The sequence below is a fragment of the Phyllobates terribilis genome, unplaced genomic scaffold, assembly GCF_046119375.1.
Source record: "Phyllobates terribilis strain yellow unplaced genomic scaffold, ASM4611937v1 Scaffold_1__5_contigs__length_1240528914, whole genome shotgun sequence".
Taxonomy (NCBI): Eukaryota; Metazoa; Chordata; class Amphibia; order Anura; family Dendrobatidae; genus Phyllobates; species Phyllobates terribilis.
The window spans coordinates 616,453,393-616,468,048 of record NW_027362761.1 but is presented as its reverse complement, the minus strand read 5'-3'; the positions used below and the strand labels follow the sequence as shown (position 1 = coordinate 616,468,048).

At 46.8% G+C, this 14,656-nt stretch overlaps 1 protein-coding gene across 3 annotated transcripts in view; it reads left to right on the top strand.

Moving 5' to 3' along the window:
* LOC141272882 (uncharacterized) overlaps positions 1 to 11,102 on the top strand; it is a 556,358-nt gene extending 545,256 nt beyond the window's left edge. For all 3 annotated transcript variants that reach the window (XM_073684030.1, XM_073684049.1, XM_073684039.1), the window contains 5 exons: positions 1,751 to 1,848; positions 1,927 to 2,005; positions 2,104 to 2,201; positions 2,323 to 2,440; positions 9,521 to 11,102. In XM_073684030.1, the coding sequence (XP_073540131.1) occupies positions 1,751 to 1,848; positions 1,927 to 2,005; positions 2,104 to 2,201; positions 2,323 to 2,440; positions 9,521 to 11,061 (1,934 nt within the window). In that variant the 3' untranslated portion in view covers positions 11,062 to 11,102. The remainder of the gene's footprint in view (positions 1 to 1,750; positions 1,849 to 1,926; positions 2,006 to 2,103; positions 2,202 to 2,322; positions 2,441 to 9,520) is intronic.
* The last annotated feature ends 3,554 nt before the right edge of the window (positions 11,103 to 14,656 follow it).

Below are 14,656 nucleotides of genomic sequence, written 5' to 3'. Positions count from 1 at the left end.
TTTGGAAATATCAACATCAGGTAACCAGCCCTATGTACCCATGCAACTTTGATACCTAACCAAACAAAGATCCAAAAACTATACTACCAATAGTTATTGCAATTACTTCCACTAGTCAAAATAACATGTCATGGGAGAATAAGTTCTTTTTCTACAAAACTTTTGTCCACCTCCTCTGATTCAGACAGATTACTTCTAGGACAAAAGAGGAGGAGTTAGCTAGATCAGAGCATAATGTAAGGTTTTAAGTACTCCGAACAAGGAGTTCCCTTCAACATCCTGCAGGGGGCACAGCTTGACAAAGAAATCTTTAAGTCTCCCCTCTGTGGATATACTGGCTGGATGGACTACAATTCCTACTATACTTTTTCTCTCCTGAGTTCAAACAGCACGGACACCAAGGATGATGATTCATCAGAACTAGTTCACATAAAACAGAGCACAGGCACTGAGGACAGTGATTCTCAACACAATTTTACACTACGTCAGTCACTCAATCCACACTCCACAATCGTTGGTATAAAATCCTCCTGCTGTATTCGGGCTAAGTCTGCATTCAGCACTTATTTCAAGAGAGTGCCCTTATCAATATACAGGGGACAATTAATACCCTCAGAGTACTACATTACCGTGAAGGATTCCTCTGTTATGAACAGTCACACTTCACTGATCCTGGTAAGGACCAATTGTTCTCTTCACCACATGTGAGAGTCAGAGGCCGTAGTCCCTTATTGGTCACTCAAAAATCATTTATTTCCACATTCAAGGATCATCATAGTTTACAACAATATCACTCCAGACTTTACAATCACATAGACCATGAAGACAACATATAACAATCCTCCGACTCCTGAAATATACAAGCAGAATTGCGAAGGTGCCTGACCAAAAACGTTGGGCAAGTTCGGCATTTTTGTCACTTCGCTCGATGTTCATTCAATTGTCATTCAATCACAGTTATACATCTAAAGACACATTGAAACATATGACATACCACAAGGGATACATACAAATTCAAATACCGGCAAAGGTTCAACAGAGATTGTCTTGTTCGGACCACCAATTACCCATCTTGGAGCCCTCTAGGTAACACTGAATTTTTAGTAACACAATTGGCTACTCACCGCGGAGCATCATTCAGTGTTCCAAGAGAGATATCCTTGCAGTCGCGTCCAAAGGAGGTCCAGTTCTGACAATCCCGGGTTTTCGGCACCATATAATGATGTGGAAACCTGTATAGAAAGTTTTAGGAGAAATGCAAAGGGTTTCACATGTTTGCCAGTTTTGATCAAATCAGGGAGTCGATCGATCAGAGACCAGAGAAACATGACCAAATCTGTCTGTGTCTCAGGGTCATCTGCACTCAGATGCCTGGTCACACGTTTTTATTATAAAGCACAAAGACAAGGAAAGTGGAAATGGCTTACATTACGTTACCTTAAAAAAGGGAGACAAGTTGGGAAAAGCAAAGTCGTCAATCATGTCTTCTGCTGCATTCCTTAGGAGGCTGGTTTATATCTAGTTTTACTATACTTTCAGAACACAGGAAGGCTTTAATGCATCTCTATATGAGAGACAACACCCTGCTTTTATGCACCCTGCTTTTATGAATAACACTTATAAATCTAATATTAAAATACAAAATTATCAAATATATATGAATTGTCTAAAATAATAAAGCAAAGTATAAATATTTACCATAACAACAGATACACAGCAGGTCATGTATTCAATCTCTGTGTCTCCACAGATGGACCCAGGAGGAGAAATCCACCAGAGAGATGTCCCCGTCCTCTGTATCCCCTGGACTGTCCAGAGGAGAATCACAATGTCCCAGAGGATCATCAGGTAGATGACACTGAAGTCCCCACAACATCTGACCATGAAGTGATGGGACCTGAGCTCATCTCACATTGTTCTTTTTAGGGTGAAGATCTGATTGATATTAAGGTTGCAGTTATACATGGAGCACAAGAGGCGATCGCAATATGGGCCGATCAGCAGGGTGAGGAGGGGAGACTGTCATGTCTGTTCTGTGGTCACCTACTACTACTCTCATCATCACATGACACAATCTGTTCCGTCACTGTGTGTTTCCTACAGATGGATCCAGGAGGAGAAATCCACCAGAGAGATGTCCCCGTCCTCTTTATCCCCAGGACTGTCCAGAGGAGAATCACAACATCCCGGAGGATCATCAGGTAGACGGCGCTGAGCCCTGTACCGGATCTGTATATGGCGGGACATTTCTGATCGAGGTCATAGATGTCACAGATTTGGTGGTTTCTTGTATTGCGCTGATTGTTACATCTGATATATCAGGAGGAAGATCCGACTAAGAATAAAGAGGAGGACGAGACAGAAGAAGAAGCGATGACTAGGGAGGATCAGCCGTGTGTGAGTGACGGGAAGGAGGAGATTCCGGTAGATGTTTCCACAGGTGTGTAATAATGACCGGTGGTGATGATGATGATGACCGGCTTGTGATATCGTGTAGAGTCTCCGGTGTAGTGAAGCTTTATCCACTGTCCACATCACGGCAGAAGCGTCCGGTGATGGCGCGGCTGCTCCTGTAGAGTCCGGCTATGCACTGATGAATACCGGGGCCGCCTTCACACCTCTTCTTAATGATTTAGGTAGCCCATATTTACCTTTACCTTCTATAATCTTCCTTGCATCCTTTCCGTCTATATTTGTCTTACACAAGTCCCTGCTGCCACATAAATGCCTATGGGTGACCGTACATGACAGATGTTTAGTCCTCTGTGCCGGGTGGAGAATTGCTTAATCATAAAAGGGATTAGGAGCTCGTATCTACAAACAGCTGCGATGGCCGCATCTAGAGTTGTCGTTATCTGACAGTCATGTTGGTTTTTGAGACCTGGTCCAATCAACGTAAAAACATGTAGACAAGATCCTGCCAGAGGGGGCGCCCTTTACCATGCACGGATTATATCCCCTGTCACCTTTGTTATTTATGGTGAATCTTGTAATATGGAGAGATTCACTATATGGAGGAAAGTATTGGGCCACACACATTAATCACTGCATTCTGGCTTCTCCATCAGGCCCTATTGCCCCCCAGTGTATAACATCCAGCCCTGTTGCCCCCCCAGTGTATAAGATCCTGCCCTGTTGTCCCCCAGTATATAACATCCTGCCCCGTTGTCCCCCGGCATATAACATGTGTCTCCTCGCTATATATTGGCTCCAGTGGCTTCTGCTGGGTATATAGACCCTGGGGGGCATACTCAGGGGGTGATATGTGCAAAACAGGCCAGATGTTATACAGGGGTTATATTCACAATAACCAGTGTGTACTTTATTATAAGAGCACATTGTGATTTTGGGAACGTCCCTTTAGAAGAATCTTCACTCACGGTCTCTCCAGACAAACAAAATGTCGTCTACAAATCGTCCCCCCATCTGAGCCTCTAACGTGAATAAATAATTTTCTTTCCAATGGCAAAGTACATAAATTCCCAAAAGAAGGTAAGAAGACGTCCTCATCCATGTTCTGAAAAAACATACCACCAATAAATAGGATGAAATTATTCTCCGACAAGAATTGTTACCAAAGAAAGAAACTGCTGCTCAGATTCCCGCCCGTTCCTCCGACATTTATGAATGACATGATAACCGGGTGTTACCGTTCTCCATACATGTGTCCCCACACTTCTGACACTCAGCACTGATTGGACAATATGGGGGAACAATAGTAACACCCAGTTGTCAGTATTTTCTTACATTTATAGGGTGAATAGCAGAAGAACTGCACATCTTAGTGACCAATAACATTATGACTCTCGAAATGTGAGGAGGAAAAATAAAAAACAAAAATCAATAAAAAAAATGTGTCTGTAAGGCCGATAATGGGGGAAATGTTTTCCACAAAAGTCAACTCTAGTTGTAGATGAAAGACGTCACACAGGAGAGAAGCCGTACTCCTGTTCACAATGTGGGAAATGCTTTACAGTTAAGTCTTGTTACACATGAAAAAGTCACAGAAGAACGAAGCTTCTTCTGATGTGACTGTTCTATCAATGATCTGATCGTTTTGGGACAATCTGGATTATTTCATCACATCGGACAGGCGAGTATTATGTTTCCTTATTTTATTTTTGTTACAGGAGACATGGGCTTCAGATGGATTAGTCATTGGGTAAATATAATTGTTTTTGGTTACTTAAGAATCTAAATTGTTGTGTGGTGTTTTGTCTTTACAATTTTACTATGGTGGGGTTAGTAATGGGGATGTCTTATAGACACCTCTCCATTACTAACCTGGGCTTCATGTCATCTGCCAATACAAGGCTGACATGAACTCCAACCTTATTAACCCACTTGCCACTGGACCAGGGCAAGTGGGAAGACCGGAGGCTAAGCGCCAGCATTGGCGTATCTTATGGATGTGCCATTTCTGGGGCGGTTGTGAACTGATGTTTTTAGCCACGAAAGGGGGCAATATCCATAGCCCCTTCCTAGGCTATTAATATCAGTCCACAGCTGTCTGCCTAGCCTTTGCTGGTTATTAATTATAGGGGGGCCACGTCACATTTTTTTGGGGGTCCCCCATTTTAATAACCAGTAAAGGCTAAGTATACAGCTGTGAGCGGACATTTATAGCCTGGGAAACTCCATGGGTATTACCCTCTTCCCAGGCTATAAACATCAGGCCCAGCTGTCCGCTTTTTTTAAGTAAAGCACAGGTTGCCTTTTTTCAAACAAACAGCCGGTGGATGGGTTTTCTTAAACTGGAAATTCCCTCTATAGACCAGGACAATTTTTTTTCCGTTGTTGAATTCCAGGAGCCATCTTCTATTTCTCATTACCGACCTCGCTGTATGAGGAGGTTTTTGTGTGGGATGAGTTTTATTTGTCATCTTATTACATAACTTTATCAACTTTATTCTGCTGTTATTATTAAACTAGATGGTGGCCCGTTTCTAATGCATCGGGTATTCTAGAATATGTATGCGGCCGACCGGGCGCGACTAATCAGCGAAGCAGTATTTTAATGGGTTGTGCACTACTTTAAACTAACCCCCCAATGTATCCCCCTGGGGCCCCTAATGAATTTTGTAATTACGTCATGTTGTCAATACTGCTTGTGACAACATCGCTGACCACGCACAGCCAGCACGTAATGCCCCCGGCTGCAGCCGGCTCTTGCTTCTGCTTACATGACGACTATTTGCGGCTGCAGCCAGGGGTCTCCTGTTCCGCGTACCTCGGTGAATGACGGGCTGTGGGCGGGGTTATCCCCCATCGTGTCACACCCAGCATCCACCGCGTGCTCTGTCAGTGAATGCGCGTGCGGTGAATGCCGGGTGTGACGGGATGGGGGATAACCCCGCCCACAGCCCATCACTCACCGTGGAACGCGAAACAGGAGACCCCTGGCTGCAGCCGCAAATAGTCGTGACATAAGCAGAAGCAAGAGCCGGCTGCAGCCGGGGGTCACATGCTGCCTGTGCGCGGTGACCCGAGTATAAGCCGAGACCCCTAATTTTACAACAAAAAAATGGGAAAATGTATTGACTTGAGTATAAGCCTAGGGTGGGAAATGCAGCAGCTACTGTTAAATTTCGATATCCTGGTAGGTATGGCTCCCTCATCCCCTAATTGTGGTTTGTAAGGCTCCGTCATTCCCTTAATCCTGGTTTGTATGGCCCCCTTATCTTGGCTTGTACGGCCTCCGCCCTCGACGTTGTCGTTTCCTTGCTGCTTCTGCTGCTTTTCTGTCATCCTCAGTGGCGTATTTTCGCTTACGACCCATTGGAAGACAGGAAGCGTAAAGAAGTATCTGTTCAGAGCGCTGTGACTGGCAGAACGTGTTCAGTAAACGTGACAGAAGTACGTCACACTGTGACTGACAAAACATGTTCAGTACGTCATGGGCAGTTGGTGAGTCACATGACCAGATGGGCGGAGTCAGCCCTGCTATCTCCCGACGGTGGCATACTTATTTTAAATCCGGCGCCAATTGGCCGGAGAGCGTGCTTAAATTTTGCGCCAATATCGCTGATTGGTCGCGGCCGGCGGCTATGACCAATCAGCGAACCGTATTAGTGACGACCGGGGAGCGGCGCTGTTTGTGCGGGTACTTCTGCTGCGAGCAGCCGGGAGATGACCGCAGCAGAAGTCTCCCGATCGGTGGCGCCGCTCCCCGGTCCTCCCTTCACACTTGCCGTCGGGAGATCAGCGGCCCTAGCCGCTGAGATCCCGACGGAAGCCGCATGGAGGTCAGCGGTGCAGCCGGTCAGGGTACTTATGCTGCGAGCAGCCAGGAGATGACCGGCACCGCTCATCTCCCAGCTGCATCGCCACTGACCTCCGTGCGGCAGATGAGCCGCTAGCGGCCGCCATCTTGTTCTGAAATCCCTCGTCGCTGATTGGCCGCGGCCGGACTAATCAGCGACGCGGGATTTCCTGGACAGACAGACAGACAGACGGGATAAGACGATTATATATATTAGATTATATTCTCTTCATGAGCTGCACAAGTTGAGTGATAAAACGACCCTCCACCCTGAGACTGAGAAGTGACTATACGGTTATCATATATAGACTCCCTTCCTTGTGTCCTCCATTTGCCTCCTGTAACGGTGAACCGATGGAGGAAACCTGGCCGTTCCTAATAATAAGGCGCTTACACACAGTCTCCATACAGCCGGTCCCAGAGGTTTCCCGGCTTCCATCTTTTTACCACTGTACAGTGATCTGGACTTACAGCACAGACACCGGGGCTGCTCCTCATACTGGTGCTGGCTGGTAGAGCGAGCTGGCAGAAGAAGGTCGACATGTCAGATCTGACCCAAAGATGGCAGGTACTAGACAATCGAGAAGCGGGACGAGGTCAGAATCAGGAAGCCTAATAAGAGTGGAGGCCTAAGTCATCCCGGGGTATTATGGAAACCATATAAGTTTAAAGCAGCCGTCCTCCTCCACCTCCTCATCCCATCAAAGTTTGTATCCTCTTAATGTCCCGCAGTCATCATATTATACAGCACTATGCACTTACAATTGCTCATTTTACTTTCTACCAGCTAATTCTTCTCTTTTCCATTAGGTTATGATATCACATGATTAAAAACTGACGAGCTGAATCCTTCTAAGCTCTATGGAGAAACTGGAGGTCGGTTTTCCCTGTATGAGTCATAAGTCACTGCAAAAGTCTCTGGCAGGGAAGGAGGGGTCAGCTGTGTCAGGAGGTGAAGAGGGGAATGATAAATGCAGGGACAAGAGACTTCCTGTTTCTACATTGAGCAGAGAAAAGAGAAGAATTAACTTGGTAGAAAAGCAAAATGAGCAATTGTAAGTGCACAGTGCTGTATAATATGGTGACTGCGGGATATTAAGAGGATAAACACTGATGGGAGGAGGAGGAGGACCGCTGCTCTAACAAAGACAAAAAGGAGCAATGAAACCAGGTGCAGAATACATCTGTAACTGGTGACGCCCCGCAGACTGCTGGGAAATTAATAGGATGTGGCGCTGCCCATAGGTCACAACACAGGAAAGGCAGGGGAGGGTGGGGTAGACGTATTACTGCACTCCCCATGCCACTGCACTGGCCTTCCTGGAAGACAGGGAAGGGACCACCGATCTCAGCTGAGGGGGCAGCGGAGGGCAGAGGACCACATAGGGGACGGTACAGGGAAATGTGTAGTGTTCTGTCCCGGGGTGGAGGGTCGCTGTAGCTGCGGTAATACAACTAATCCAAGACAATAACAAATATATTTAGTTTTGTGTTTCCAAATTCTGATAAGTGATGTATTGTTACATGATAACAGTATTTCTCATTGTTACCATATAATATACACAACGTCCTGATCAGTCTTTATTACACAAGAATAAGAAGAATAAACTTCATGAATTGTAAGAATAGACGAGATGGAAATAGGAAACTTTGTCCCCGGAGTCTCCACAGAAATCTGCGTATTTCTTATTCCGTCTCAGGATTCTCGGTTCCGGGGTAAAACCTCTATTCAGTTAGGAAACATTGTTACATCGCTGAGATCGGAGGTGACGGACGCTACTGATAAGATTCTGTGTAGGGGGAGGGGAGAGGAGGGCGGGGCTAGAGGCCGAGCTCCTCCCATCTACATGGACTCTGACCAGTAGTGACAGTCCTCTCCTATCTCAGTAATGGGAAAGTCTTCTCATAGCGCCCCCTGCCCCAGCTCTGCCCAAGGAAACTGACGCACCATCACCGGCCGGCCACGTGATGGAAATGTGATTCATTAGAAGAGGCCATTTTCTCCTGCTCCATGATCCTGTTCTTATACTCCTTTGCCCATTACAAGCACTTCTAGTGGTGGACAGGGGGATCATGGGCACTCTAACCATCCAGAATTAACTATTTCAGTGCTTTGTGCTACTCTAGTTTTTTTTTTTTCCATGGATCATGGTGCATACTGGGTAAACTAGTTTACTTTTCAGACACCCTGAACTAGTTGCCTTGACATACGTTTGACCATTTTTCATGCTTCCAGCACAAATTTTAAAGAGAACTTGTCACTTGTTCTAAAAATTTAGTTAACTACCTTGTAAATACCCCTGAGCTCCCCTGATTCTTCTGCTGTTTTCCGTTTTTCACTGCGTCACTCTATTGCAGAGATATTCAGATTTGTTCCTTCTGGAGTGCACCATGTGAAATCTCTACTTTGCAGTCCAGCTGGGCTTTCTTCAGAGTCTTCTTTGGGGACATTCGCTTTCACCCCTCCCAGAGGCTGCTAATCACAGCTCGGCATCTGATCTAGCAGAGTGAGGCTGCCACGCTGTGATTGTCAGCACCTGGGAAGACTGGAGAAAGCACATGTCCCTGAAGACGACTGAAGAACGCAGAGATTTCACATAGTGCGCTCCAGGAGGAACAAATGTGAATATCTCTGCAAGGGATTGACGCAGCGCAGAAAAGAGCAGAATTAGCAGTTAACAGGGATTTTTACAAGGTGTTTCACTCCATTTTTTGTTTTCTAGGACTTACCCCCTTCATGTACCTTCTGTGCTATTTCAGTCTCCTTCTAAGGTTTCCTATCATGCCCTTAGGTGTGCTGTAGACATGATTACGGGGGACTGGAGCTCGGCTACTTGTGGATGTAGGGCCGCCTTTGTGATTAGTCAATCTCATTTGCATACTGTAATGAAATATTAAAACTCTGTTTTAAATTGTGTGGACACTTTTCTTAACTAAGGGCATGATGGGAAGCTTGAGAGAGTGAAATGGCACTGGTGGTACATTAAGGGGGTAAATCCTGATGACAGGTTCCCTTTACGAACGATTAATTTTCTGTCTTATCTCTGCCACCCCTGACTTGTGCCAATGTCCCCAGTTTATAAGTGTCATTCACTTTACCCGTCATTGTGTTAATGTTATGGCATGTAGTTGTCTTCCTTATTACCGGTACTTTCACTGTCGAGGGTCTTCATTGTGAGCTCCATGAAATAAATGTAGAAATCTCATTTGCGTTGGAGATTAGATGCGATTTTTTTTTTCTATCTTTCATCCTCATAGGAAATCATTGTGAGAATAACGGTAATTCACTATATTGTAAAAGAGAAGATATCAGGAAACACTCTAATGGAGAAAACCTCATCACCCTTCCTGCACCTTCTGGACTTCACAGCACTTCACCTTCTTATAATCCTCCTGATCATGAGGAACCCTCTCCTGAGCAATCTCACATTGTTACCACAACTCCAGGTGGCAAAGTGGATACAAGATTTCAGTGTGACAAGCAACTTACTAAAAGCTCAGCTCAGACACAAAGAAAGCGCAAAGAAGAAAAGCCATACTGCTGTTCAGAATGTGGGAAATGCTTTACATATAAATCACGTCTTGTTAAACACCAGAGAATTCACACAGGAGAAAAGCCATTTTCATGTTCAGTATGTGGGAAATGCTTTTCAAAGAAATGGAATCTTATTACACATCAGAGAATTCACACAGGGGAGAATCTGTATTCATGTTCAGTATGTGGGAAGTCTTATACAGTTAAAGCGAGCCTTATTACACATCAGAAAATTCACACAGGGGAGAAGCTGTATTCATGTTCAGTGTGTGAGAAGTCTTTTACAGATAATAGGAGCCTTATTAGACATCAGAGAATTCACACAGGAGAAAAGCCATTTTCATGTTCGGAATGTGAGAAATGCTTTAGAGATAAATTAAATCTTATTAAACATCAGAGAATTCATACAGGGGAGAAACTGTATTCATGTTCAGAATGTGGGAAATGCTTTATACTTAAAGCATATCTTAGTTCACATCAGAGAATTCACACAGGAGAAAAGCCATTTTCATGTTCGGAATGTGAGAAGACCTTCACAGATAAACGGAGTCTTATTACACATCAGAGAATTCATACAGGAGAGAAGCCGTATTTATGTTCAGAATGTGGGAAATGTTTTAGGAATAAATCAAGTCTTGTTAAACATCAGAAAATTCATACTGGATTGAAGCCGTATTCATGTTCAGAATGTGGGAAATGTTTTAGAAGTAAATCACATCTTGTTAAACACCAGAGAATTCATACTGGAGAGAAGCCGTATTCATGTTCAGAATGTGGGAAATGTTTTAGAAGTAAATCACATCTTGTTGAACACCAGAGAATTCATACTGGAGAGAAGCCGTATTCATGTTCAGAATGTGGGAAATGCTTTATACTTAATGCACATCTTAGTTCACATCAGAGAATTCACACAGGAGAAAAGCCATTTTCATGTTCAGAATGTGAGAAGACCTTCACAGGTAAAGGAAGTCTTATTAGACATCAGAAAATTCATACAGGAGAGAAGCCGTATCCATGTTCAGAATGTGGGAAATGTTTTAAAAATAAATCACATCTTGTTATACACCAGAGAAGTCACACTGGAGAGAAACCGTATTCATGTTCAAAATGTGGGAAATGCTTTGCAAATAAATCAAGTTTTAATATACATGAGAAAATTCACACTGGAGAGAAGCTGTATTCATGTTCACTGTGTGACAAACGTTTTATACAAAAATATAGTCTTGGTTTACATCAGAGAACTCATAAATTAGAGAAACTGTAATTATATTCACTGTGTTTTACAAATATTAATAAATTGTGGGAGGCCTGAGCGTGTCGTAGATGTTTTTTCAGGGTAGTTGTAGGCGTTGGAACACTTTACACTTTAAATTTTTGTTGAATCGATTTGGTTCCCAATCAGATTTTATAGTCAAATCTAATCCAAAACAAATTTGGGGAACAAAAATTAAAAAAGTAAAAAAATAAAATGATTTGGATGTTTAAAGACCTTCCAGCAGCTTGAGCATGTTAAACTGGTCACATCATGGAATAGTGGCTGCAGAGCTCAATAAAATGACCGCGAGCAGTCATAAGCAGGCACCAAAACAGGGACGGACATACAGCCAGTGAAACTGCAGTGGGGCCTGGAGGTGGAGAGGGGCCCTTGCAGGTGCATACTACCCATAGGAGCAGCCCACACAGCCGTTATGGAGACCCTCAGTAAAGATTATGGGTGGGAGTGTAAGGGGCCCGGTGTCAAGCAGCTTGGGGCTGCTCTCCCCTCCACTGGTAATCCTTCTGACACCCAGAGCCGGGGAGGGAGCAGTGTGCAGAGGGCAGGACTAGGGATTCCAAAAAGGGGGTGTATCATGCAGGCAGAGAGACACTGACCAATGAACGCTTTCCACACCTGACTGGTGAGCGCTCGCTGGCTGCTGTCTCTGTCCTGCACGGCATGTCCCAATGGTGAGTGTTCACCTGTAGTCAGGGGGCCCGGGCCGCACAGCACACTGGGAACAATAGTGGAGGAAGAGTAGGACTTAAAGTACGTCTCCTGCTCCCTCCACTGTTCCATTCCCAGCACATATCATAAAGAAAAGGTCGGGCGAGGAGGCTTACTGCTCAGGACACCACGGCAGCAGCAGGGTCCTATGCGTCTGCTCTGCTGGCCCTCTCCAGCTGTTGTCTGCACTATGTGGCCAACCACTTCCACAGCTCATCTGAACACCTAATATACACTGCTCACAAAAATAAAGGGAACACTTAAACAACAGAATATAACTCCAAGTAAATCAAACTTCTGTGAGATCAAACTGTCCACTTAGGAAGCAACACGGATTGACAATCAATTTCACATGCTGTAGTGCAAATGGAATAGACAATAGATGGAAATTATTGGCAATTATCAAGACACCCTCAATAAAGGAGTGGCTCTGCAGGTGGGGACCACAGACCACATCTCAGTACCAATGCTTTCTGGCTGATGTTTTGGTCACTTTTGATTGTTGGTTGTGCTTTCACATTCGTGGTAGCATGAGACGGACTCTACAACCCACAGAAGTTGCTCAAGTAGTGCAGCTTATGCAGGATGGCACATCAATGCCAGCTGTGGCAAGAAGGTTTGCTGTATCTGTAGTGTCCAGAGGCTGGAGGCACTACCAGGAGACAGGCAAGTACACCAGGAGATGTGGAGGGGGCCGTAGGAGGGCAACAACCAGGCAGCAGGACCGCTACCTCCGCTTTTGTGCACGGAGGAGCATTGCCAGAGCCATGGAAATGACCTCCAGCAGGCCACAAATCTGCATGTGTCTGCTCAAACGGTTAGAAACCGACTCCATGAGGGTGGTATGAGGGCCCGACGTCCACAGATGGGGGTTGTGCTCACAGCCCAACACCGTGCAGGATGCTTGACATTTGCCAGAGAACACCAGGATTGGCAAAGTTGCCACTGGCGCCCTGTGCTCTTCACAGATGAAAGCAGGTTCACACTGAGCACATGTGACAGAGTGTGGAGAGCGATCTTCTGCCTTCAACATCCTTCAGCATGACCGGTTTGCCAGTGGGTCAGTAATGGTGTGGGGTGGCATTTCTTTGGAGGGCCGCACAGCCCTCCATGTGCTTGCCAGAGGTAGCCTGGCTCCCTTTAGGTACCGAGATGAGATCCTCAGACCCCTTGTGAGACCATATGCTGGTGCTGTTGTGTAGCATCGGCGTCTCTGCCCCTTTCTAGGCAGAGACGCCGTCCCTCTCACCTCCCCCTTCTGGCGCAGCGTCCTCCAGCGCTTCTCTCCCCGTTGCTGCCGGCGCGTGCTCCTTCCCCGACAGTGTGCTTAGGGCACGTGCGCGCGCGCTGCCCCTCTCTTAAAGGGACCGCACGCGCCGTCCTAAGGAGTCCCCGGCCAATTGCCGGAGGACCTCCCATATATAAGGCACCTCCTCCAAAATGGAGGTGCCCGAGCAATGTTGTTTGTACTGTGTCTCACCTGTGTTTCAGCCCTCAGGTTCCGCTGCTAGCCTGACTTCTCGTCCTGCCTGCCAGCCTGTTACTTGCCTTGTCTGTCAGACCGCTCACCTGGGAGCGTCCACCAGCTACCTGCCTGTCACCTGTCTCGTCTGTCAGACCGCTCACCTGGGAGCGTCCACCAGTTACCTGCCTGTCACCTGCCTCGTCTGTCAGACCGCTCACCTGGGAGTGTCCACCCGTTACCTGCCTGTCACCTGCCTCGTCTGTCAGACCACTCACCTGGGAGCGTCCACCAGTTACCTGCCTGTTACCTGCTGTCTCCGTCAGCTTGCTCACCTGGGAGCGCCCGCCAGTTACCTGTCAGGTATCCGCCTCGCCTGTCTACCCAGAGACTGTCCCCGTCACTTGCCGCGACCACCTGCCTGTCTACCCAGAGACTGTCCCCGTCACTAGCCGTGACCACCTGCCTGTTTACCCAGAGACTGTCCCCGTCACTTGCTGTGACTACCTGCCTGTCTACCCAGAGACTGTCCCCATCACTTGCCGTGATCACCTGCCTGTCTACCCAGAGACTGTCCCCGTCACTTGCCGTGACCACCTGCCTGTCTACCCAGAGACTGTTCCCGTCACTTGCCGTAACCACCTGCCTGCTTACCCAGAGGCTGTCCCCGTCACTTGTTGTGGCTACCTGCTTGCCTTCCCTGGGAGTCACCCGCTTCCTTACAAGGACTTCCCCTTTGTATTGCAGCTCAGAGGTTCCACCTCCCGGACCCGTAACAGTTTGCTCGGGCCATGGAACCCGGTGACCCCCAGATCTCCGATCTGCACCAGGAAGTCTTACGTCAGAAAACTCAGCAGGAAGTGGTACTGTCCTATCTACAGTCCGTTAACTCTCGTCTAGGCGCATTGTGTGACTCATCTTTGTCTACCTCTGGTCCAGCCGTGCCTATTCCTGTGGTACCGCAATCCAGTCCCTTCATGGCACCCGGCTATGGACCTCGGCTTCTGGCACCTCCACGCTTTGTCGGCGAACCTGCTTTAGCTCGGGGTTTCATAAACCAGTGCACCCTGCACTTTGAGCTATTGGCATACCAGTTCATCTCCGACCGGGCCAAGGTGGCGTTCATCATGTCCCATCTCACTGGGGAGGCACTGGCATGGCTAAATCCTCTGTGGGAGAGAGGGGACCCCCTTGTGTCCGACCTGCCGTCTTTCCTCGCTGCTTTCCGGAAAGTCTTCGATGAACCAGGACGGAAAACCTCTTCTGCCTCCTCTCTGCTACGTCTCCGCCAAGAGAGTCTCACCGTGGGCCAATATGCCATACGGTTCCGCACCCACGCTTCTGAGCTTGCCTGGGAAAATGAGGCCCTGGTGTCCGTCTTCTGGGAGGGTCTTTCCGGCCGGATTAAGGACG